The sequence below is a fragment of the Rhinoderma darwinii genome, chromosome 10, assembly GCF_050947455.1.
Source record: "Rhinoderma darwinii isolate aRhiDar2 chromosome 10, aRhiDar2.hap1, whole genome shotgun sequence".
NCBI classification, from domain to species: Eukaryota; Metazoa; Chordata; class Amphibia; order Anura; family Rhinodermatidae; genus Rhinoderma; species Rhinoderma darwinii.
In genome coordinates, this window is record NC_134696.1 from 54,307,331 (window position 1) to 54,335,284 (window position 27,954).

At 42.4% G+C, this 27,954-nt stretch overlaps 1 protein-coding gene across 1 annotated transcript; it reads right to left on the reverse strand.

The window, feature by feature from the left end:
- Positions 1 to 518: 518 nt before the first annotated feature.
- Positions 519 to 27,944, reverse strand: LOC142661460 (neuronal pentraxin-2-like). Its single transcript, XM_075838858.1, has 5 exons — positions 27,078 to 27,944; positions 8,059 to 8,245; positions 6,574 to 6,821; positions 6,035 to 6,214; positions 519 to 1,060 (listed from the first exon to the last, which is right to left on the reverse strand). The coding sequence occupies exons 1-5, from the start codon at positions 27,942 to 27,944 to the stop codon at positions 851 to 853; spliced, it is 1,692 nt and encodes a 563-aa protein (XP_075694973.1). The 3' UTR covers positions 519 to 850.
- Positions 27,945 to 27,954: the final 10 nt, after the last annotated feature.

The following is a 27,954-nucleotide window of genomic DNA, read 5'->3' on the forward strand; positions in this document are numbered from 1 at the left end:
GTAACTACCACAGAAACATTAACGAAGTGTCGGGATTGTGAATAGACATCCCGTGGAATGTCTATTCACTGTCTAAACACTTCAGTATCGTTAATGTGTTAGTATAAGACCGCACATACTGATCTAAAAGGATCCCTATGCGTTGACTAAATGAATGGAGAGAAGTGCATGACGCTGATTGGTCAGCATCATACACTTCTCTGTACAACGCCCACTTGGTCAATAGTAAAACACGCCCAGTTGTCCATTGAGAAACTCACTAGCATAAAGCTAAAATCGCTAATAACGTGGTGAAAATAGATCATTTTGAAAAAAATAAAAAGCACTGCTGTCACCTACATTATAGCGCCCATCTCCTTATGTAGGAAATAGACCACTTAAAGAGGCTCTGTCACCACATTATAAGTCATTTTAATGCAACTTCCTTATCTCTGTCCTAAATAAGCATCACCTGAGCACATACCTCATAGCTCTCTGGAGGGTGCAAGGTACATCCATACCCATGTATCCACTGAGAACCCACCAGAGTTACATTTTTCTTACACTATATCTGTACTGTAAATGTAGTGTATAAGTAATAGTTTGCATTATTAACCATGCAATAAAGAATACACATGTATACTATTTGCTTGATTATTCCAACCCCATGACATCTACAAAATTTCACACACTATTATAAAGAAAACAATAGATTATGACCAAAAAGCAATGTAAAAGAAAACAATATCAATGTGTGGGGAAAATACACAGTGGTTTCTACTCCGTTAGAATTAGTCATTGGGGTATTGGGAACCCATTCCATGTCTGAGCTCCCTATCAGAGCATGCTGCATGTGAAAGGACTCCTCATGTCAATGGCAAGAGTTAAAAGGGAGTTTGGTAACCCCACCGTGGAGCTCCATGGATGACTCTGTCCAGTCTATGACATCACCAGTGGAAGAGACAGCACAGGTTGCAAGCTTGTAAATCTCACCAGGAGTTAAGATGTGACTCCACATGTTAAAATCAGAAATTTCTCCCACAAAGGCTTGTGTAGCATCAAACCTTCCTCCCAAGGTGTCCTAATTGTTGGAAACACAATTTAGTTATATTAATCAAATATTAACTACCCTGCACATAGATACTGTATAAACAAGATCTTCAAAATCTGGGGAAACCTACAGTTTATAATCGGTCTTTGGGTTTTTTCGAATAGTTTGTATTGAAATTTTCACATAATAACATAACATAAAAAGTCATTGCATATACATTGAGACTTAGCAAAGAATCATTTTGAAGTCCAAAACATAAGAGGTGCCTAGATGTGGTGAAAGTACAAACATGAGGAATAGTGAAACGAATGAAGCAGAGAATAAGATACCATATGTTGTCAAAGGCTGTCAGGCTATAAGGGGTTTGAGAAACGGGAAAGATAGGGGAACAGTCAAACAGCGTGAACTTATTGCTCTATGTTTTCTTGACAGGGAACAAAAAGGCGAAAATTTAGATGGAACACGTAGTCCCCCCCAAAAAAAAGAGATCTGATTCTGCTCAGTAGACTATTACCTGTGTGTCTCCATAAGGCCCCATGCACATGACTGTAAAAGCATCCGTAATTACGGACCCATGCATTTCTATGGCCGACGGACACGTTCCCATATATTTACGGGAAGGTGTCTGTGCCATAGAAACCTTCTGTAAAAAATAGGACATGTCTTATTTTTTTTATTTTGCGGACCATGCTCGTAATTACGGACCATGATTACGGGCGTGGTCGTGTGCATGGGGCCTTAAGTAACTGCTCTTGATAACACGTAGTCAGCTGAAAACAATCATATACAGCCATGCATATATGTGTTGGTAGTATTTCAATAAAATACTCCCAGATTTAAAAAAGAAACTAAATTTGTGTGGGCGCGTGGGTGTGAGCTTGGGAATGTCACATCAAGGTGACTTTAAATTACGTATTATTACAATTAGCCTCGGCGATACAAAATGGGCCTTGTCTACGATTGTAACATGATTTCATGTGTACACATTTCGGTAGTCGCTTGTGAATTTCAGAGCGCGCTAATTTGGAGAGTAATTAAAATTTTTGTACATTTCTATTGTCATATCACAAAATGCATTTGACCAAAACGGAAAAAATCACTTTATTGATGATGAGAGGGTATATAGAATAAAAAATAAGATCCTATTGAGAAGTAGCGGCTTTATTCAATGGCACTTATCCTATCCGTGATCCAATGTCATTGTCAACTGTTAAAAGAACTGTTCATCGTTTCCCAATAACCGGTTCAATTAAAGACTCATCAAGATCCGGAAGACCCAAACATGCGAGTAATGATGAAAAAGCTTTAAATGTTCTGCAATGACCACTAGGGTGCTCATCTGTACATGATAATCCTCTTACATCTGTCTCGAGTGGAGCACAACAAGCGCTACCGAAATGTGTACACATGAGATCATGTTACAATCGTAGACAAGGTCCATTTTAAATCGCCGAGGCCGATTATAATAATACGTAATTTAAAGTCACCTTGATGTGACATTCCCTAGCTCACAAGCACACGCGCCCACACACATTTAGGATTTTACCCGAGCGGTACATTTTGGGTAATGCTAACACCGGCGGTAGGATGATAACTTTAACGTTAAATATCTCAGCTAAAAAAAATCCTATCTCAAAATCGTTTGAAGCATCGTTTTTGTATTAAAAAGAGCTTTCAAATGAAACCCCACTTGACCTCCCGTGCATGCCCCCGTCCACCCCACCGCCCCCAAGGGGGTGGGGGTGTTTTTTTTCCCGTTAACTGGTAAATTTTGTAACCCCATTAAATCCAACCAAATTTCAACTCTCTACCTCGAGCCGTTCAAAAGTTATAAGGGTGTTCCAGAACTTTTGGTGGGCACTGTATGTGTATGTGTATATATATATATATATATATATATATATATATATATATATGTGTTTATTTTTTTAAATCCGGGAGTATTTTATTGAAATACTACCAACACATATATGCATGGCTGTATATGATTGTTTTCAGCTTACTACGTGTTATCAAGAGCAGTTACTTAAAGCCCCATGCACACGACCACGCCCGTAATCATGGTCCGTAATTACGAGCATGGTCCGTAAAATAAGACATGTACTATTTTCTACAGAAGGTTTCTACGCCACAGACACCTCTCTTTTCTTTATGAAGGGATGCTTATATCCAAACCTTTCTCATTATAAAGAATTTCTCCAGAAAAGGTCTAAATTTTGATTAACTGCAGTGTTTTTTTAATTTTTCTCGATGGCGTTTGTCCATATTGGGGGCTTTTTTTAATTTTTATACTGATGACCACAGAATAGGTCATCAGTATATGATCTGTGGGGGTCCGATCATATACGACACCGGTACCCTGCACCAATCAGCTGTTCTGGGCGCTGAAGTTATGCAGGGTCGATGCCGGAAGCAGAAGGCTCCGACCACTGTATAGGGCTTTACTGCAGGACTGCAGCTCTGCTCTTATTCAAGTGAATAGGAGCAGAGCTGCAGTAGCCCAGCACGGCCGCTATACAGTAAATGGGAGTGAGCTGTAATTTAATTGTAAATGTAATAGTGTACAGAGACTTTCCCTGCTGTAGCCATGTAAAACATGGGGGGGGGGGGGGGGAAATTCTTTCTGCGCAGTGTACAGGTGTCATGTACATTGCATAGACTGTGCAAGCGGGGGTATTGTTTAGTGGGCGCTGTACGGAAAGAGGTCAGTTTTCTTTACAAACTTTGGGGAGAATTATTAAGCAAAAAACAATAAAATTCTGGCACAAATTGCTCCAAAAAAAGTGGCACACACCAAATTTATTCTGTGTTTTTATTCACTTTTTGTACCTTCCTCAACAGTTTTTTTTTTATTTTTTTTAAAGTGTCTAGAAAAAAAAAAGCGTGGCATAGACTAGTCAGAAAATTCATCAGATTTATTAATGGCCTGCGTAATTTTTGGGCATATAATATTGATGTAGAGTATGCCAGGTAAGAAGTAGCGTAAGGAAGAAAAAAAGTGTCTAAATGTCTAGCAAGATACACCAAATTGATCATGAAAAGTGCACCACTGTGTTTAGTTTGGCACTGTTTCTGCCTAAATTTAGGACAGTATAGATAAATCTAACTTATTGTATTGAAAAGTACTCTTCAAGAATGCGAGAACTAAATGAAAAAAATATATACATATCCGGTCAAAAGTTTTAGAACACCTTAATTTTTCCAGTTTTTATTTTTCACATAAACAGAGTTCTAGTACAGAAAATAATGTGAAATGGTTCAAGGGTTCAAAAGTAAGTTAAAAACATAAAAATAATATGAATTTTTAACCTCAAATGCAACAGTATTCTGAATTTCTAATTTTAACCATAGGACTTTTTTCAGGGAAGATATAAAGGACAGCTGCACTTCAGCACAGAAAACATATGGTTTGAAATTGGATGCAAACCATTCCTACAAGTGGAGATCTCAACTTTAGAGATTACTTTCAAACCCTCTGATTCTATAGAACCAGTGTTGGAACAGACTGCATTACAACACCCTGTAGGGCAGGATTTGGACAGTTTTGTTCTTCAGGACAGAGCACATTGATATCATAGTGGCAAGAAAGGCAATTAACAAAAGAAGACACAGACAATTATAACCCTTAGAAGTGTAGGACTGTCCTGCAGAGTAACAATCAAAGTCAAACAACGTGAACTTTTTTCTTTGTTTTCTAAACAGGGAACAAAAAGGCAAAAAATTTACAATAAAGCCAAGGTGGCAGTCAGTACAGTTTCCTATACCATCAAAAGGCACTTGGAAACTGGTGAAAACTCTGACAGGAAGAGGTCTGGCAGACCAAAGGCCACTATAAAATCAGATGCCAAGTTTTTGAGAGTCAACAGTTTGCGTGATCGGTGCCCCACAGCACAAAATCTTCAAGTCGAGCTTAATGCAGCAACAAAATAAACATGTTTCCATTTCAACTGTGAAGAGAAAACTTCTATCTGCAGGTTTGACAGGTCGAGTATCTGTAAGAAAGCCACTGCTAAGATTGCAAAATAAAAATAAAAGACTTGTATGGGATACAGGTAGCAGGGCACGGGAACACAGGGAACAACATAAGACTAAGGGACCATTTGCAAGACTAACAGCGGAATGCAAGCAACGCCCAGGCAAGGAGGTAAAGGGCAGGGCTCCTTTTATAGTCCAGGGTGATCTGGCAGTAATTAGTTAATTCTTATTATGTGTGCACGCTGGCCGTTTAAGGCCGGGAATGAGCTCGCGAGCACCCTAGTGGTCATTGCAGGACAGGAGAGCCGCATGTGCTGGCATCTCCAGGGAGGAAGAAGTTGGCAGGATGAGAAGGGTTTGTGGTTTGTGACCGCGGCCGTTACAGGAAGGATGCATTCTCAGTGTGTGTGACATCAACTGTCAACTATGGAGGAGGAAGTGTTATGGTCTGCGGCTCTTTTGCTGGATCCAGAGTTGGCAACTTGCACAGGGCTACCGGCACACTAGACAAAAAGGGCTCCCACAGTATTTTGATACGCCATGCAATACCCTCCGGTGTATGCCTACTTGGTCAGGGGTTCATATTACAGCAAGACAATGATCCAAAGCAGACTTCTAGGTTATGTCAGAACTACCTAAGAAGACAAAAAGAAGCCGGTAGGCTTTAAAGAATAGAATGGCCTGCACAGTCTGCAGTCTTAAACCACATTGAGCTTGCTTGGGATGAACTGGACACTAAGCCGAACGCAAAGCAACCTACAGGTGCAGCACATTTGTGGGAACTTCTGCAACAATGTTGGGAACAAATTTCTGAACAATATCTGAATGCAATAGTAGAAAGAATGCCTCGATTGTTTAAAGCTGTTATATCATCTATAGGTGACTACTTTGAAGAGTGTTCTAAAGCTTTTGACCAGTAGTGTATATCCTGAAGAAATCTTTAAAAGGGTTAACATAGAAAATGATCGTCTCATAGTTGTTATACTCTACTATTCAATATATATTCATAAATGATTTATTTATCTTTACCTGTTCTTGTCCCAAAACAAAAACTCCACCAGGTTTTATTGGGTGCCACGGTGCCAAGTTTTCACCATTTCCATGCCTTACACCGTCCAGGTAAGACTCCCATAATCCATCCCTGGAAGACCAGGTCACGCAAACATGGTGCCATTTGGCATCATTAATGGCCAGTGGTAGAGTTGCAGCCTGTTTGTATAAAATGTGCAAATTAAGCACGTGAAAAAATTAAAAAAAGAACACATAAATTCTACAAAATGTGAGCAGTGCAGTTTACAGGTAGTTTTACAAAACTGTGCTACCTCTAATAATTACTTTTAAGGATTTTCATAAGTATCATAGTTGGGGATATGGTCTGAAAGACAAATAAAAATGTCTTCAATGTTGTCTTAATCCTCCAGTATTTTGTTATTAGAAAATTTCAACTCAGATGAATAAATCACAAAAGCAAAGTTTTGTAGTCACAAGTTCATATTAAAGCAAATTATAAATCTTAACAATTCTCCCAAATTGTTAAACACATAAATACAATAGATGTGAGCTATTACCTTGTCATTAATAAGTAGTTCCATGGGGTTGTTTCCCCACTCAATCAGCACTACCTCATTGGCCTGGCCTGGAACAGAATATGAAAAAGGTGTGCCCACACCAGGAGATGAATTGGACTTCAACCACAAGCAGATGGTAAATGCAAAGATCTCGTGGTGAAGCGTCCTTTTGACCTTGGCATACATATAACTTGTTCTGAGAGGAAAACTAACTCTGAAATCATTTGACTTCTTGTCTGCTTTATGTCCTATTGGAAGAAGATAAGAAATGAGGAAGAATGAATTTGCCATTCAGCCTTAAATAAATATTGTAATAATCCAACCCTGGGGTCAATAAACACCTTGTTAAATATTTGTTAAACACGTATAAAACTCATATGGTTAATAATTAAAAGTGTAACAAGCATATATTAAAAATGTTGTATTATGACATTCTGTAATGAAGGATGAGTGTGCTTCTGAGGTACAAAAAAAAAACTTATTCTATGTTGTCCCCTCTTCTATTGCCCCTATTGTTTACAATGTAAGCAGCTAAATGTGTAAGGTACTGCAGTGTGATTTCCAACTGTGCTTCCCCGTCTGCCGTAGTCCTGTGTAAGGAGATCACTGCACGCACCGTGCAGCACTGCAAAACATATCTTTCGGGAGACATATATGCATAACCATGTATTAGGGTATGTTCACACGTACACGTCCGATACGCCTGAAATTACGGAGCTGTTTTCAGTAGAAAACAGCTCCGGAATTTCAGACGTAAAGGCAAGTGCAGGCGTTTTTCTCAGCGTCCATTACAGACGTAATTGGAGCAGTTATTCTATGGAGTCAATGGAAAACGGCTCCAATTACGTCCCAAGAAGTGACAGGCACTTCTTTGATGCGGGCGTCTTTTTTACGCACCGTCTTTTGACAGCGGCGCGTAAAAAAAATGACCGTCGGCACAGTACATCATAAAACCCATTCAAATGAATGGGCAGATGTTTGCCGGCGCTTTGGAGCCATATTTTCGGACGTAATTCGAGGTTAAAACGCCCGAATTACGTCCGTAAATAGGGTGTATGAACCCAGCCTTACTGTGCAATACTGTGTATTACTGTGTGTATTGAAGCAGCCCCAAGTGAATAAATTGTACAGATGTGATACCCGATTTACATTAGTAGGTTTATATCTTTAAGATTGTTGTCCATTAAACTGAATTTACCCGAACCTAGACAATCCCTTAAACATCTATTTTATGGGACATTGTAACTTTTTAGGTGGGAAAATCCAAGTTATATTTAAAAACCATACATTTTAGGTTAATTTAATTCTTTCCCAAAAACCTTGGATTTGGACTAAATGTTTTTAAAAATTATGTCTTTAGTACATGAGAATACCCCTATATGGCCCATAAATATAACTTTTCGATTTCTGTAATGCTGTTTTAAATTAAGTTAGACTACGCTTTCCTTCGTGGGTGAGAAAGTCTTCAATTTGGGTGAGTGTTACCTTTTTCATTTCCATGTAGTGAACTGACCATCTTGTGTCTTACATGGTCTTCATGCGTCTGATCATGGTCTTTATCGTTGTGCTCTGACATGTTATGTTTTTCATGGAGCTGATATTCTAAGGTGCTGATCTTTTTTTGTACGTTGTCTCTTAAAGATGTTGAAAAGAGAGTTGAGTTTCTGTTTCTCTGGAAAAAAACAAACCGCACAGGACAATTTATTTCTGTATTCTGAAAATGGGGATTAAATATGATAATCCACAGGGGTGTAATCCACCTTCAAACCTTTAAACAAACAACAGCTACAGATAGTTTTGGGAATAGCTACCATATTGGATTAAGGGTTTATGAACATATACCAACGCTCCAAGTAGGCGGGCATGTAAGCAAACTCTTGCCCTCCTTTTCCACTGCAGCCACATTGAAATCTTAATTTAGGGAATCAATTTCAAGAGGTCGCTATTGCCAGAAAATGCACATTACAGTTTCATTGATTTCACTGGGAGGGGCATCAATATAACATGGTAATCTATGGGTTAAACCATAGGGGCATGGCACTAAGTGGAGCACCGCAACCCATTCATTGTTGAGATCAGTGGAGGCTTGAGAATACTAGATACATTTCTTTATATGTAAATACTCTATAGCCATACATTAATGGGGAATAAATATTTTTAAAACCTGAATCCCCTTTTCATCTACATGTAAAACTTTTAGACTGTTGGAGGTACACATTAAATCTCCTATGTCCTACTTCTAGAAGAGGCTTGAAAGGGCTGGAGGGAACTGAGCGGTAAAAGCCCCAATGCGGATCAGGCCCCTAGGTGGTGGAGGCCCCTGGACAACTGCCCTGGTATAGATTTTGCATTGGGGCCCAAGAGCATCAAGTTACAATTGTGCTCTTTCTACTATATTGTAGCAAGGGAGCTATTATCGAAATGTGTTCTAATTTAATGTGCTGTAAGGTATGTAGGAATTTGCTCACTGAATGTGATTGATAACTGTAAGCCAAACCCGGACTCTACCATAAACATGCATGCTTAGTTTAGCTCAGCATGCATGATTATTTCAATGGGGAGAGGCGAATAAGCCACTGCCAGCCACTGCTTACAGAGATCATTGACTGATCCTGCCAAAATCGGCAGGGTCAGTGGGGTTTTGTCTAATGTGTATGAGTTCCTTGAAGGTCAAGCACAGCTTGCTTATTCATTTATATGCTGTCCTGTAGCAAGCAGTATGTCCATGTGTCCATAGGATTATATAACGAACGGAGTATGTGTCCAACACTGCCCCGACCACAGACCTAGGGCCTCAAGATCCACACTCAGGGAAGACATTTCACGGTATGTTACAAAGATAGACCACATTTACGGGAAAGTATCACCTGTATTTTTTCATAATTAAAACCAGATAGTGAGACATAATCTTATTGTAATGTCGGGGTAGGGGGACAGACAGGTGAGCATTAATCTACCCGCCACTCAGTCCCTGCCTACTTGCACGGCCCGTCCTAGGCGACCGCGTACAACTGGGCGACGGTCCCTATGCTCAATAAGTGCATGACAGACAAATAGACAAGGGTACACAGAAGCTAAGGGAAATGGGGCAGTTGCCCACGGCAACACCATGAGCAACAAGAGTAGTGAACGAGCCGAGTCAAACCAGAAGTGTACGAGGTACCAAACACAGAGCAGGAGAATAGTCAGTAAAGCCAGGGTCAATTTGAAGCAGAGGTCAATAGTACTAGCAGGAACAGCAGAGCCAGGAAACCAGACAGAATCACAGGCAAAGGAAGAGCAGGAAAAGAAGGTATAAATAGACCGAGGGCGGGAGCTAGCTCCGTCTGGCCAGGCTGTGATAGGTTTTCCCACTCCTCAGCCTACCAGCCTGAGTGGTAGAAGATCGAGTCACTCTATCAGACCTAGGAGCAGATGCAGACTGATTAACCACGGGCGTCGACACAGAAGCTGTGTCTGGCAGATCCTTTACACTTATTTTCTAATCTGTTTTTATTTTTTGATTGTGGGTGTCTTGTTATTCTATTTTATGTACATGATTATGAGGGCAGCCGTTTTGCCTGAGCTGCTGTTAACAGCATTTAGAGATATACTTTACAGCAGCCACATAGACCACAGGAACCTGTGAACAGGAGGGACCCATTGACTTCTATGGGAGAGTGTTCTAAGCATGCTCTGTGACCTGTGTAGAGGTTACTGTGCAGGAAGGGATAGGAGGGGAGATGTGTCCATCACCTATTGTCAATGGTGGATCGCGTGTTATCTATATATAGGTGTCACCTTTCATTGTAATCCTGCCTCTGATATTAATGAGATGATAGCTGAGAAGTGATCTCTACAGAACAGAAAGTGTCAGTCTTTTATGAGGCTCAGTAGCCAGAGTGAAAATGGCAAGATTTTAGGATCACTTTTTAATATAGATAATAACATAGAAAATGTAAAAAAAAAAATCATCAAAAAGACTTTAAAAAATGTATTAACATAAAAACTTGATTTAAATAGTAGCGTAGCTATAGAGATCGCAACGGTCGCAGTTGCGACTGGTCCCCCAAGCCTGGGGGCCCTCAGGGCCCCCGTTGTCACACTGCGCTGATTGCGCTTCCAACTGTCACTGGCTCCAACAGTCACTGTGCCACGAGCGGCTTGGCACAGGCAGGCGCGATGTAGTGACATCATCGCATCTGTCCACGCCGAGTCACTCACAGCACAGTGCAGAGGATGAGAAGGATCCTCCACCCGTTGTGGGAATGGGAATAGGTACATACATATGGGGGCATTATACTGGGTATGGGAGGGGGGCTCATATGGTAGCTGCTGAGGGGGCATTATACTATATAGGACAGCTAAGTGGTGCATTATACTGTATGGGGGCATTATATTGTATGGGGGGCATTATACCGTATGGGACTGATAAGGGGGGCAATGGACTGTATGGGGGGTATTATATGGGGCAGCTATGGGGGGCATTATACTGTATGGGACAGCTATAGGGGGCATTATACTGTATGGGGGTCATTATACTGCATGAGGGGCATTATACTGTATGTGGCAGCTATGGAGGGCATTATACTGCATGGAGGCATTATACTGTATGGGGCAGCTATACTGTATGTGGCAGCTATGGAGGGTATTATACTGTATGGGGGCATTATACTGTCTGGGGCAGCTATACTGTATGTGGCAGCTATGGAGGGCATTATACTGCATGGAGGCATTATACTGTTTGGGGCTGCTATACTGTATGTGGCAGCTATGGAGGGTATTATACTGTATGGGGGGCATTATACTGTATGGGGCAGCTATGGGGGCACTATACTCTATGGGGGCATTATACTTTATGGGGCCGCTATGGAGGGTGATATACTGTATGTAGGTCATTATACTGCATGGGGCAGCTATGGGGGGCGTTATACTATATGGGGGGCATTATACTGTATGGGACAGCTATGACTGGCTTTATACTGTATGGGGGCAATGAACTGTATGTGGCAGCTATGGGGGGCATTATAAACTATGGGGGGCATTATACTGTATGGGTCAGCTATGGAGGGCATTATACTGTGTGTGGCAGCAATGGGTGGCATTATACTTTGTGGGGCATTATACTGTATGGGACAGCTATGGGGGCATTATACTATATGGGGGCATTATACTATATGGGACAGCTATTGGGGTATTATGCTGTATGGGGGCATTATACTGTATGGACAGCTATGGGGGCTTTATGCTGTATGGGGGCATTATACTGTATGGGACAGCTATGGGGGCTTTATACTGTATGGGGTCATTATACTGTATGGGGCAGCTATGGGGGCATTATACTGTATGTAGCAGCTATGGTGGGCATTATACGGTATGGGACAGCTATGGAGGACATTATACTCTATGGGGGAAATTATACTGTATGGGGCAGCTATGGGGGCATTATACTGTATGTGGCAGCTATGGGTGGCATTATATTGTGTGGGGCATTAAACTGTATGGGACATCTATGTGGGCATTATGCTGTAAGGGGGCATTATAAAGTATGGGACAGCTATGAGGGCTCTACTGTATGGGGGCATTATACTGCATGGGGAAGCTATGGGGGCATTATACTGTATGTAGCAGCTATGGTGGGCATTATACTGTATGGGGCATTATAGTGTGGGGGCAGCTATGGGGGCATTATATTGTATGTGGCAGCTATGGGTGGCATTATATTGTGTGGGGCATTATACTATATGGGACATCTATGTGGGCATTATGCTGTATGGGGGGCATTATACTGTATGGGACAGCTATGGGGGGGTGTTATACTGTATGGGGGCATTGTACTGTATGTGGCAGCTATGGGGGGCATTATACTGTATAGGGGGCATTATACTGTATGGGGCAGCTATGGAGGGCATTATACTGTTTGGCAGCTATGGGTGGCATTATACTTTGTGGGGCATTATACTGTATGAGACAGCTATGGGGGCATTATACTGTTTGGGGGCATTATACTAAATGGGACAGCTATGGGGGCATTATACTGTATGGGACAGCTATGGGGGCTTTATGCTGTATGGGGGCATTATACTGTATGGGACAGCTATGTGGGCTTTATAATGTATGGGGGCATTATAATGTATGGGGCAGCTATGGGGGCATTATACTGTATGTAGGAGCTATGGTGGGCATTATACGGTATGGGACAGCTATGGAGGGCATTATACTCTATGGGGGGCATTATACTGTATGGTGCAGCTATGGGGGCATTATACTGTATGTGGCAGCTATGGGTGGCATTATATTGTGTGGGGCATTAAACTGTATGGGACATCTATGTGGGCATTATGCTGTAAGGGGGCATTATACTGTATGGGACAGCTATGAGGGCTCTATACTGTATGGGGGCATTATACTGTATGGGGAAGCTATGGGGGCATTATGCTGTATGTAGCAGCTATGGTGGGCATTATACTGCATGGGGCATTATAGTGTGGGGGCAGCTATGGGGGCATTATATTGTGTGGGGGCATCTATGGGGGCATTATACGGTGTGGGTAGCTATGGGGGCATTATACTGTGTGTGGGCAGCTATGGGGGGCATTATACTGTGTGGGGGCAGCTATGGGACATTATACTGTGTGGTGGCATTATACTGTGGGGGCAGCTATGGGGGGAATTATACTGTGGAAGCATTTATAGGGTCTGTCGGGCAAGGCGGCTGGGCACAGGGCCGCCATCAGGGGGGGTATTAGGGGTACTACTGTAGGGGGCCCGGCCAAACTTAATTGAAAGGGGGGCCCGGCAACTGCCGCGACTTGCCTTTGGTAGAAAAAAACAGGCCCCTGCAATGGGGCCTGTTCTTTTCACCAAAACAATGTCGTGAGCTGCGGGCCCCCCTCTCGTCAAACACCGCCGTGAGCTGCGGGCCCCCCTCTCATCTTAAACCGCCGCGAAACACCGCCCGCTTGCGCGCGTACGAGCACGCATGCGAGCGCGCGCGCGACCGACCACAAGCGCGCGCCCGCCCGCGCGCGAACGACAAGGCGCGCCGCCGAGTGGGAGGCGGTTCGCCCGCAACACAAGTACATCGATCAATCTATGGGCAAGGACAGCCACACAGGGACAGCGTCGCACAGTCTAGTTACCTGCGTCTAGTTACCTGCTGGCCCGCCTCCGACTCCGCCTCATCGTCCTCCTCCTCCGCCTCATCGTCCTCCTCCTCCGCCTCCTCGTCCTCCGTCTCCTCGTCCGACTCCGCCTCCTCGTCCTCCTCCTCCGCCTCCTCGTCCGCCTCCGCCTCCTCCTCCTTCTTCTCCAGAGCGTAGCTGCGTAAGGAGAGGGGGAGGAGTCTAGTTGTTGCGCGGCGGCAGGAGTTCTACGATCCCCGCCATTTTCTGGAGCCTGGAGGTGAAGGACTGGACGTCTGGACCGAAGACATCGCTGCATGAAACTCACGGACAGTCTGCACGACCCCGTAGAGTAACATAGGTCCGTGCGAGGCACGTGAAAATCACGCACGTTGCACGGACGTATTACACGTTCGTCTGAATAAGCCCTAACAATAAGGCCCAGTTCACAGAGTTTTTGGGCCTTGATATTGACTCGGACACTGCGTCAGAATCAGCACCAAACAACTTCCAAAACCGCCTCCCATTGATTTAATCTGAAATCAATGGGAGCCAGTCGCGGAAAAAAGAAAAAGCAGCACGTCCTTTCTTGCCGCGGTTCCGCCTCTGACCTCCCATCGAAATCAATGGGAGGCAAAAAATGCATTTTTCCCTGCGTTTTTTGTCTGCTGTCCTCAATCGCCGTGGGCAAAAAACGCGGCAAGATAGTGTTGGCAGGTCAAAATCTGCCTCAAAATTCGGTGCACAGTTCCAGGCGGGTGCGCATGCGCGGGAGTTTGCGGGTGCGCGCGATCGGTTGCACGGGCGGCGGTGTTTGACGGCCCCCATGACGACCCCCATGCTACCCAGGGCCGGCATCAGGGGGGGTATTAGGGGTACTGATGTGAGAGGCCCGGCCAAACCTAATTGAAAGGGGGGCCCGCAGCTCACAACATTCTTTTGGTGAAAAAAACGGGCCCCATTGCAGGGGCCTGTTTTTTTTTCTACCAAAGGCAAGTCGCGGGAGTTTGCGGGCCCCCCTTTCAATTAGGTTTGGCCGGGCCTCTCACATCAGTACCCCTAATACCCCCCCTGATGGCGGCCCTTGGTACCATGATATAGTGCTGGACGGAGTACCGTTAACAGGCGGTGCCACGGTAGGGGGGCCCAGAAAATTTAGCTGTAGGGGGCCCTGAAATTCCTGATGGCGGCCCTGGCTGGGCATAGGCGTGGGCAGGGGTCTGGCGATGCTGGGGAAGTGTAGGGGGCGCCAGCTGAATTCTTACAACAGGGCCCATGAGCCTTTAGCTACGCCCCTGGATTTAAACAATAGGTCAGTTTCTTATGACACATTCACTTTACGTGCTTAATTTTAAGCCCCACCCCTGTTCCATGCAGGAATGTTGTGAATCTGCCTAGCTATGCAGCAATATAACATCTGAAGACACCACGCTGCGTAGCAAGGCAGGTTCAATTTAGGATATGTTCACAAATGGCAGATTTGTTGCAAAAATGTATATGACTGTTTATATGATTGAGGTTTTTAAAAATCTACGTACATGTTGCAGAGCAACAATCGGATGTATTAAATGTGTGAACATACCCTTCAAGAGTCTAGGAAAGATGCGTGACCTCTCCAGTTGGGGATTTAATGTATTGAGATGTATTGATAGTCACCCAGCTTTCACAGAAATAGATGTCACTAATAAATGATAGAATATTTTTGAAAATTTGACACTGGAGAACTATTCAATGATGTTTACTAGTCTTTTTTTTTTTTTTTTCATTTTAAAGGTCAGTTCTTCAACAGTGAGACATTAAAGGGTATTCCAGTTTTAGTAAATAAATGTTATTTTATATATATAATGAAATGTTATACAATTTTCCAATATACTTTTTGTATTAATTCCTCATGTTGGTCAAGATCTCTACTTGCGGAGAAGGAGTAACGTAGTAGATTGACAGCACAACTTCACGGAGCACTGTCAATCTACTACATTACTACTTCAATTGGAAAACAGATTGTTTGAAAAATGACGATATTCCACACGTTACAGAGTGATTCTGTGGATTGTCTAATGAATTAATAAAAAATTGAATGAGTTCATATTTTTCCAAATGCGAATTGGGATCCTTTCCTGCATCCTAATTTCCGCAAATTTGTGTTGGCTTTTGAACATTGTTCCTATTGAATGACTGCAAGCAGAGATCTTGAACACTCTGAGGAATTAATACATAAAGTATATTTTGGAAAATTTTATAACTTTTTATTATATAAAAAACATCATTTATTTACTAAAACTGGAATACCCCTTTAACTCTTAGTCGGTCTCAGTGAGGTATATACTTCAGACTCAGTGTGTCAGTCTCAGGGAGTTTAATGACATGAGAGTTGAAATCAAGTGCCTTGGGAGCAATACCGCTAGATAAAGTCCTCCCCGTAGGAATTTCCTGTTTTTCCTGACATTGTATTTATAGCACTTGCCATGTTAAGGTTTACATTTGTCTCTATTTAATAACATAGCCTGGTGGTTACTATTTAACTATGTAAAACCAACTACACCCCGGTTTTACTGTTTTCTATGTAGAAGGGTTGTCGTAGATTCGTTTTTACTTTAGCAGATTGGAAATAGTCTTAAACAAAAGCCACAAAACATCACAGAGACACCAAAAAATATAATACAAGTATAAACTGAAAATTCAAAGTAAAGGAGAAAAATATTACTATAGTTAAGAAGGAACAGATATTGACACTTTATTTTACACAAACAACACATGAGCCATTGGGGCATGTCTATCAATGCAATTCCGTCCTCGCAATTGCATTGAAAAGAATGGTGTTTTCATGGTTAAGCTCCATTTTTATCAAGCCCTCTACCCCTTTTCTGACACTGGCAAAGTGTTTGGCAAAAGAGGACGAGGTTTGTGCACTATATTCATCAAACAATGTGTGTCGTCTTGATGTCGTCTTGCACGCTACACTATACTAGCAGTTACATACTGCTTGATGGTGCGCCAGTTTTAATACCTACCGTGTAGACCCCAGCTTATACTGCATAAGAATACTGTCTGCTGCACCCTGTATCGAAGCCTACCTTAGGCTTAGATACAGGGTCCAACAAACAGTATCACACATGCATATGGGCCCTGTATCTAGGGCCCTCTTCTCATCACCGCTGCCCTTCCGTTGAGGGGTTCCGTCTGGTTAACCCCTCAACGGAAAGGCAAACGGAAACCCTAGCTTCCGTTTACATCACCATTGATCTCAATGGTGATGGAATCTTTGCTAATGGTTTCCGTTTGTCACCGTTGTGAACGGGTTCCGTTGTTTTGGTGGAATCAATAGCGCAGTCGACAATGCAAAACAACGGAATCCTGCCACAACGGTGAGAAACGGAAATCTTTAGCAACGTTTCCGTCACCATTGAGATCAATGGTGAGGGAAACGGAAGCGGAGATTTCAGTTTGCCTTTCTGTTGAGCGGTTAACCTGACGGAACCCATCAACAGAAGGGCAGCGGTGATGTGAACAGGCCCTTACTAATGTTTTTTTTTTGTGTGATTTTTTTTTTTTTTTTACAGACTTGGTTGTTGGACTACATCGGATTCGATGATGGCTTTTTTATTCTCAATAAAATGGTTAATGAGGGTTGTGTTGGGATGTTTTATTTCAATAAATATATTTTTTCTATGTCTTTTGTATTTTTTTTTTACTTTATCGCTACCAACTTACTAATGGCCGCTGACAGGTTGACAGCGTCCATTACTAAGGCGGGGCTTAGTGTTAGCCGGTGAAAAGGCTAACACTAACCCCCATTATTACCCCCGTACCCACCGCCACCAGGGGTGCCAGGAAGAGCCGGGTACGATCCAGTACCCGACTATCTGTAATGATGGTTGGGCACTAGGGCGGCCGCAGGCTGGTATTATTAGGCTGGGAAAGGCCAAAAACAGTGGCCCTTCCCAACCTAGTAATGCTAGCCTGCTGCTGCTGTGTTGTATCTGGCTGGTTATGAAAAAGGGGGGGGGGGGCCTCACGTTATTTTCCTTTTTGATGTGTTACTAATTATTTTTGTGTGTTTGTGTTTTGTTACCAGTTCAGTTGTTGGACTACTTCAGATTCGAAGACTTTTCGATAACTGCTTTATTTTATTCTCAATAAAATGGATAACGAGGGTTGTGTGGAATTTTTATTTCAATAAAATATTTTATCTATGTCTTTGTATTTGTTTCAACTTTATAACTTCCACCGTAGTAATAGAGGCTGGCTGATTGACAACGCCCATTACTAAGGGGGGGACTTAATGTTAGACATGAAGAGGTTAATCCCCATTATTACCCTGGTATCCAGCGCCACCAGGGGTACCAGGAAGAGTCGGGTACAATCTAGTCTACAATGACGGAGGGGCACTGGGGCAGCCGCAGGCTGGTATTATTAGGGTGGGAAAGGCCAAAAACTGTGTCCCTTCCCACCCTGGTAACGCAAGCCTGCTGCTGCTATGTTGTATCTGGCTGGTTATAAAAATGGGGGAACCCCACATCGTGCTGTCCAATTATTGTCAGGTTTGAAGAGGTCTTGTGGTGCCAAAACAGTGAAAACCCCCAAAAGAGACCCCATTTTGCAAAATACACCCCTCGAGGAATTTATCTAGGGGTATAGTTAGCATTTTGACCACACAATTTTTTTGCTAAGTTGATTTGAATTAGTATGTGAAGATGAAAATCTACTTTTTTTCCTAAAAAACGTAACATTGTTTAACTTTAACAAGGTATAAAGGAGAAAAAATACCCCAACATATGTAAAGCGATTTCTCCCGATTATAGCAATACCCCATATGTGGTAATAAACGGCTGTTTGGACCCACAGCAGGCCTCAGAAGAGAAGGAGCAGCATTTGGATTTTGGATTTCTGATTTTGCTGGAACAGTTTTCAGTGCCGTGTCATGTTTGCAATGTACTGGAGGGACCAAAACTGCGGAAACCCCCCAAAAGTGACCCCATTTTGGAAACTACACCCCTCAAGGAATTTTTCTAGGGGTAAAGTTAGCATTTTGACCCCCAGTTGTTTTGCATTCATTGGAATTAGTCTGTAAAGGTGAAAATCTACTTTTGTTTCTGAAAAAACATAGACATAAAGGAGAAAAAGCACCCCAACACTTGTAAAATAATTTCTCTCGATTACGGAAATATGCCATATATGGTAATAAACTGCTGTTTGGACCCACAGCAAGGCTCAGAAGGGAAGGAGCGCTATTTGGCTTTTGGAGCTCAAATTTAGCTGAAATGGTTTTCGGGTGCCATGTAGAATTTGCAAAGCCCCTGTGAGACCAAAACAGTGGAAACCACACAAAAGTGACACTACTTCGGAAGCTACACCACTTAAGGAATCTATCTAGGGGTATAGTGAGCATTTAGACCCCACAGGTCTTTTGCAGAATTTATTAGAATTAGGCCGTGAAAATGAATATCAACATTATTTCCACCAAAATCTTGAATTTTTTTCAATTTCACAAAGGATAAAGGAGGAAAAAGCACCCCAACATTTGTAAACCAATTTCTCCCGAGTACGGCAATACCCCACATGTGGTCATAAATGTTTTTTCATTAGAAAGTAATTAACACTTTCCAGACTGATCCATTTTTGCTTTTTCTTTTTCGTTTTTCCCTCCCCGCTTTCCGAGAGCCATAACTTTTTTATTTTTCTGTCAATAGAGTGATGTGAGGGCTTATTTTATGCAGGTCGAGCTGTAGTTTTTATTGGTACCATTTTTTGGTACATACAACTTTTTGAGCACTTTTCATTAAATTTTTTGGTAGAGGCAAGTTGACCAAAAACAGCGATTTTGCAGTTTTTAATGCTTTATTTTTCACGGCGTTCACCTTGCGAGTTAAATAATGGCATATTGTAATAGTTTGGACTTTTACATACACCGCGATATGAGTCTTGTGTATTTTTTATTTATTTTTTACATTACTGTAGAGAAAAAATTTGAAAAGTTTTTTTTTTGGACTTTAAATATTTATACATTTTTTTTCACTAATAATAATTTACTTTTGTTTTTACACATTTTATTAGTCCCCCTAGGGGACTTGAACCAGCAATCAGTAGATAGCTGGTACAATACACTGCAATACTAATGATTGCAGTATATTGTCATTTTTACAGGCTCCTGTAACAGCGCGATCGCTGTTCCTGTCCGTTAGTCCCGGGTGTCGGGTGTAATACACAGCTGACACCCGCAGCGTATGGCGCGGGCTCAGCATGTGAGCCCGCTCATTACATCAACCCCCATACCACCACATGCTATTAAGTCGTGGTGCGCGAAGGGGTTAATGCGCAAAGGATGGGGCGGAGTGAAAATTAAAATTTTCCACTGATATGCCATTTTAGTGCACTATATATTATGCCCAGTTTGTGCCACTGAAGACAAATACCTCATAAAATATTAACCGGGTTTTCCCGGGTATGGTGATGCCATATCTGAAGACGTAAACTGCTGTTTGGGCCCGCTGTAGGCTGAAGGGAGGGAGCGGCATTTGGCTTTTGGAGGGCAGATTTTGCTTGGTAGTAGTTCTCTTTGGCGTTTTGCGGGTATTTCAGTTTATAATATGAGGGCATAATAAGAGGGTATAATAATGGGGTAAATAAATAATAATCCGTAGATATGTGGCCAGCATCTCACTGATAAATGGCGCCTGATCTTATCCGCTTTTGGACACTCTGCACATTTTGCATCGCCATATTCTGGGAGCCAGAACTTCTTTATTTTTTCTTCACCGGAGCCGTGTGAGGGCTTAATTGTTGCGGGACAATCTGTACTTTTCACTGGTACCATTTTGAGGTATATGTATAGTAACAGGAAAGGGAAAGAGGAAAGTAGTGTGATCAAATAATATTGAAAATAATAAATTCTTTATTAGTAAATAGTTAAAATAACAATGTTAGCTGAAAATTTGTAGTGCCAATGACCCCTCACTTGACACTATAGACAAATAAATGTCTTAATTATTCTTACTCCGTTGGGGAAATATGCGAGTAATGGGACAAGTAGCCTAAATCTTAGATGTATATTGATATATTGATTAGCCCACAGTTGTATATGCTAAAGCAAAGTGTTGTGGAAATGACACTGCTAGAGCATTAACTTGAGTTGGTTGTAGTGGTACACAATTCTCTATAATGCTGTGCTGAAGGTTCCTTCATCGGGCTGTAATGTTAGCCCAGCGATGGAGGAACCTAGTAAAGTGACAGTCACTGCGTGTCTGTCAAGTTGCACATAGACCAGATCAGCATACAATGTACAATGCTGAGCACGGTCAAATGAGAGAGAGTACACGGCAAAAGCCGGGATAAGCTGTCTGGGTGCTTGTTAGCACGTCCAGTGCAGCTAAACACGGTCCCTATTTGTGGGCTAATGCAGCTCACTGAGCACAGAATGTGTGTGCAGCCTAGATGGAGAGACTGCTAAATCAACAGTCTCTACGTAGCGGCTCAATGGTCACACGGCTCAAAAACAAAAGTGCCGTTTGTGAATAAAGAACCAGTGTAATCTACAGAGTAGAGCCGAGATCAGCTGTCTGGGTGCTGTCAGCACGTCCAGTACAGCGTAGCACGGACTCTCACTGTAGGCTGCTACGGCTCACTGGGCACACACTGTGTGCTGCATCGAGGAGAGACTTTCAGAATGACAGTCTCTGCATTCCTGTGGAGCTTCTAGTTGATCACTACGGCATACAGGGAGTAGTGCCGTTCGTGATCAGAAAGGGAGTTTACAGTGTTGAGCCCGGATCAGCTGTCTGGGTGCTAACAGCACATCCAGTACAGCTCAGCACGGTCCCCCACTGCAGGCTGCTGCGGTTCCCTAGGCACACACTGTGTGTACAGTGTCAACAAGAGACTGTTGAAATGACAGTCTCTGCGGTCTTTGAAGCTGCTCGTTGATCATTACGGCACACAATAGACAGTGCCGCTCGTGACCAACGACCAGGGAGTTGAAGCCTGTATGCCGGGATCAGCTGTCTGGGTGCTAATCAGCACGTCCAGAGCAGCCCGGTCCCTTCGTTTGAGCTGCTATAATTGACTGAGCGCACGTACTATGTGCAGCTTCAGTGATAGAGGCATAGAGGAGTCCCTGTCTCTTAGCAGATATTCTGCCACAGTTGTTAGTTGGAGACTAGTGTCTCAAATAACGGAGTTAGTGTTAGAGCATGAAACATTGTTGATAGTAAAACACCCGACGCGCGTTTCGCTGGAACTTCCGGCTTCTTCCAGGGGTGGTGGCCGCCGGACTCACGGCCCAGATATACTAAAAATTCCTGATTGACAGGAATAGAGACCAATCAAGACAATTGTAGATTGGAAACAGTGTGACAGTGCAACGTGATACTTCCTGTTAGTTCTAGGAGTGTATCAATGTTAAAGTAACATTGCCTGATCTAAGAATCAGTCAATTCACGACGGAAAGTACAAGGATTATGCTTTGTGCTCACAAAACAATTACACATATGAAATTATCATTGCAGAAACAAACATGCAGCAATTATTTTGAAAAGGGAAGGTGATAAAAGTTATTATTAACAAAAATATTAGTATTAATCTGTTTGTCCAGTAGTTTTGAATTTGATGTACAGCCTGAGACAACAGCTGTAGATCAAGTATATGCATCATTCAATTAATGATTACAGTTGTGATAAAAACAAATGAATCTTACACCATGTTAGGTGAGAAGAGAAGGAAGGTTGATAGGTTGTAAAAATAATATGTTCAATGCTGTTAAGCATAATTACATCTAATGTGGACAGACTCATAAGTCCATGATACTAGGATGGTACAAATTGATTACTGTGTATATCGGAAGCAGATAGTCACATAAGTGTAATGGCGGAAATAATTATCAATCCCGTCATACCTATACAGTAAAGAGATGTTCTGTTATAATTCCTGGTCACTTTCGCTCAGAGATCAAAGAAAACAACCAAAATTAAAATTATCGTTTAGGCCAAACGGTTTAACGGAGTTCATACGGAATATCCACTCGCTTTCTCTTCTCAAAAGAGCCTCATCGAGGTTGCCTCCTCTGATACCCATATTAATTTTAGAAATGGCCCAACCTTTTAGAGTCCGCCATTCCAGATTGTGTCTCTCTTTGAAATGTCTTGCAATTGGGGTAGGTGTGAATATTTTCTTTTGGAGTTTACATTCCTTCTCAGTTCTATCATAGTTTATGATCGTCCTGATATGTTCTCCAATGCGGATTTTTAGTGCTCTTATCGTTTTGCCCACGTATTTCAAGCCACAGGGACACTCCAAACAGTACACTACTCCCTCGGAATTACAGTTCATATATTCTCTGATCTTATACTGTACCCCAAATCCATCCATGAATTGCTTGGTTGGAGTCAGGATTCTGCATGCCTTACATAGTTTACATGGGAAAAACCCATTGTTCTGGACTTTCTTAGAAATATCGCCTCGTGTAAAATGACTTGCGACCAAGAGATTTGATATGCTGGTTCCCTTACGATACCCCGATAGGGCTCTCTCTCCCAGAACCACATTTAAATTAGGGTCAGATTTGAGGACATGCCAGTGTTTGTTAATGATCTGCATCATGCTGTCCCAGTCTGCATTGTAGTTAGTAATAAACCTGGGCTGTATAGGGCATTCAGTTATTTGATTATCTTTCTCGGCTTGTGTTTTTTTAGGAGTAAGAAGTTCTTCACGGTTCGTTCTTAAGGCTATGTTGTAGGCCTTTTTGATATTGCGGTTAGAATAGTGTCTTGCCTGTAATCTAGCCTTCAGTTCCACTGCTCGTTTTTTAAAAATAGAAAAGGTTGAGCAATTACGCCTCAATCTTAAGAATTCACCCTTCGGAATTGCCCTAATCGTGTTTTTGGAGTGTGCGCTTTCAGCAGCCAATAAGCTATTAGTCGCGGTTACTTTTCTATAAAGATCAGTGTGGAGGTTCCTCTCTAGATCTGTATGAATGAGAATATCCAAAAAGGGTATCGACTGTTGGTTGTGTACAAGGGTCAATTTAAGGTTAAAGTCATTGTTGTTTAATTCCATGATGAAGCGCTCCAGATCTGTGACTGTGCCCCCCCAGATGACAAATATGTCATCAATATAGCGCCTCCAAAGGCAAACATTATCTGTCAAAATTTTCATCTCATCAGAAAATACTATTTCCTCTTCCCACCAGCCAAGGTAAATGTTAGCAAACGTAGGAGCTACAGCTGCTCCCATCGCTGTGCCCCTAATCTGTAGGTAAAATCGTCCGTCAAAAATAAAATAATTACGTGTAAGAATGAATCTCAGTGCTCTGAGAATGAAGTCTTTCCTTATAGGGTTCAGATTTTGATTCCTAGACAGAAAATAGTCTACCGCAGAGCAGCCCCTGGAGTGATCAATGCTGGTATATAGACTTTCCACATCACAGCTATCAATCTATAATACTAATACTTTTTGTCCTGCTTGGACAAGTCTGGGTTTTTACCTTCACTACCAGTGTAGAGGCCTTCGAGATGGCTCACCTATCAATCTATAATACCATTTTGAGGTACATGCGATTTTTTTTTATCACTTTTTATTCAATTTTTTGGCAAACATGGTGACCAAAAACCAATCAATTATTATTATTTTTTTACGGTGTTCACCCTGGGCTATAAATGACCATTTTGCTTTATTCTGCGGGTTGATACGATTACGGCGATACCATATGTATATAGTTTTTTTTATGTTTTGCACTGTCTGCGCAATAAAATCACTTATTTATAAAATAATTTATTTTTTGTGTCACCATATTCTGGCATAAGTACCTTTAATGGCCGCCGTGAAAACACGTATAGGCGGTCATTAAGGGTTTAAAACAGGAAACCAAAATTGCTGTCATGTTTACAGGGCATCGGGCGCATTTTAACAAGTTGATTATTAATCAAAACTATCCCTAGTTTATTAACCACACCTTCTTCTGGTTGCTTAGCTTGTTAAAGAATAGATCAGCCTAAGGCCTCGTTTACACGAGCGTGATATACGTGCGTGCGACGCGCGTACTTTTCACGCATGTCGTACGCACCCATATTACTCTATGGGGACATGCAGACAGTCCGTGAGTTTTGCTCAGCGTGAGTCCGCTGAAAAAAACTCACGACATGTCCTATCTTTGTGCGCTGTTCGCGCATCACGCACCTATTGAAGTAAATGGGTGCGTGAAAACCACGCATGCCGCACGGAAGCACTTCCGTGCGAACTGCGTGATTCGCGCAAGAGCTGTCAAACTCTGAATGTAAACAGAAAAGCACCACGTGCTTTTCTGTTTAGGCTGGGTTCACACGACCTATTTTCAGGCGTAAATGAGGCGTATTATGCCTCGATTTACGCCTGAAAATACGGCTCCAATACGTCGGCAAACATCTGCCCATTCATTTGAATGGGTTTGCCGACGTACTGTGCCGACGACCTGTAATTTACGCGTCGTCGTTTGACAGCTGTCAAAAGACGACGCGTAAAATTACAGCCTCGTCAAAAGAAGTGCAGGACACTTCTTGGGACGTTTTTGGAGCCGTTTTCTCATAGACTCTATTGAAAACAGCTCCAAAAACGGCCGAAAAAACCACGCGAAAACGGCCCAAAAAACGCAGCGAAAAACATGAGTTGCTCAAAAAACGTCTGAAAATCAGGGGCTGTTTTCCCTTGAAAACAGCTCCGTATTTTCAGACGTTTTTGATCACTACGTGTGCACATACCCTTACAAACATCCAAACAGAGAGTCATAATGATGGCGGCTGCGAGAAAATCTCGCAGCCGCGCATCATTCGCTGATGACACACGGAGCTGTTAAGTGCCTTTTGCGCACGCAAAATGCCACGTTTTTTGCGTGTGCAAAACGCTCACGCTCGTGTAAATCAGGCCTAAGGCTGGGTGCACACACCCTATTTACGGACGTAATTCAGGCGTTTTAACCTCGAATTACGTCCGAAAATATGGCTCCAATGCGCCGGCAAACATCTGCCCATTCATTTGAATGGGCTTTACGATGTTCTGTGCCGACGGTCATTATTTTTACGCGCCGCTGTCAAAAGACGGCGCGTAAAAAATACGCCCGCGTCAAAGAAGTGCCTCTCACTTCTTGGGACGTAATTGGAGCCGTTTTCCATTGACTCCATAGAAAAACAGCTCCAATTACGTCCGTAATGGACGCTGCGAAAAACGCCTGCACTTGCCTTTACATCTGAAATTCCGGAGCTGTTTTCTCCTGAAAACAGCTCCGTAATTTCAGGCGTATCGGACGTGTACGTGTGAACATACCCTAAATAACACTTTTAACAGTAAAGAAAAAGTGCACCAAGATGTGGTAGAGGTAAAAAAAAAAAAAAAAGACCAACCCTCAAGCACATTTTTATATTTTCAAAAAGCATTTTTGTGTAGTGCTTGAGGGTCGGTAATTGATTTTTTGATCTCTTGTGCGTATTCTATATTTCTTTGGTATATTGAAATCATCAGTGTCACTCGCACACACAACCATCCCGAGTCTAATATTGAGTCACCCTCCATTTGAGAAAGATGTAGTAGAGCTGAGTTTGTCATGAGACCCCTGAGGAAGCCACTTTGTGGCGATACGCGTGGGGCTTTCAATCCCCTTCTCCCCTCATGGTTCAAGAACAGGACATGCTGATCTGATGCTTATTTGATGCAACATTTATATATTTTTTCACCAAATATTTCATGCATTGAACGTCTGTTCTAGGGGTTTAGGTGAGTGAGTGAGGGTTTCAATTTGTTTGCCACTTATCATGGTGGCCCCCCCCCCCTCCCAGTGATTCTTGTATGGCATTTCTATGCTAATTTTACATTTTTTTTAACTTCTGTGTAGTGTATTAAATTTAAATAAATAAATATATTTGGGATATTCACATGGTTATCTCATTATAGATACGTTTTTGCCTTATACATACCCATTTTTGTGTTTTGAGTGTCATGAGACACTTTGGGATATCCTATATTTTCTACAATATGACACATCTTACAGTGAAATTATGATAGTTTTTCTGTGATACATAAAACGCAGGTACATCCACTTTATAATAATAGCTCAAACTTGCCATAAATGTCTGATAGGTTCGCATCCCACGTCTGGGACCTGCACCTACCTCAAGACCCCCAACTTCATTCTTGCCTGGTGAGAGAGCTGCTGGTGGTCGGGATTCCGGAAACAGCTGAGCTTACTGAGCTATGCTGTTTCCGTAACTCCAATTTAAGTAAAATCCTATATATATATATATATATATATATATATATGTATATATATATATGTATAAAGTTATATGCTACTCTGATAAATCTGTATTAAAGTCATACACTAAGCCGTTTTTGGAAGCATGCCTTAGTTTTAAAAATATATATGTAAAACCTAAATATGGCTACCTGCAAATGTTCCAATCTTTCCTTCAGTGTCTCCAGCATTCTTTCCATTTGAGGAGCACCAGGAGAAGTTACCGCTGGGGGGTCTTCCATTGTGTTTGGTGGAGCACTTGGTTTGCGATAATGTGAGTCATGTGCTGCCTGTTCCCGGTGTTCTCGGTGGGTGAGATGATGATATTCATGATCTCTGACATGTCCATGTATATCGTCATAACCAAGAGGATACTCTCTGTCATGGCCATGTTCTCGTTCATGCCCATGCTCTCGCTCATGTCCATAGTCTCTTTCATGCCTCTCTTCCCATTCATGACCATGTTCTCTCTCATGTCCATGTTCTCTCTCATGACCATGTTCTCTTTCATGCCCCTCTTCCCACTCATGGCCATGTTCCCTTTTATGACCATGTTCTCTTTCATGTCCATGTCCACTTTCATGCACATGTCCGTTTTCATGCCCAAGTGCACTCTCATGCACATGTGCACTCTCATGTCCAAAAGTTTCCTCATGTCCATTTTCTCTCTCTTGTCCATGCTCAGAAGCATGGGCATAGCCTTCTTCATGTCCCCTACTGTGAGGGTGAACCTCGCAACGGCTAAGTTTCACAGTTAACTCTCTGATGGTCACCCTCTGATCGAGGATTGTTTCCTTCTGGTGAACAACTGTCTCACGGAGATGTAGAATTGTTTCCTTTGCTTCTTCTTGCATGCCCACCCAATGCCCTCCGCCGCCTGCATTATGACGTTGCATGTTTGGCAGGCAGTCCATATCTAAAGGCATTGGGGTGCAAACAAATTTTGGAGGAGAATATTCTCCCAAGCAAATATTTACCAGGAAAGCGTAAAGTAGCACAGAAAGTGAGAAAAGCTTCATTTTATCCGAG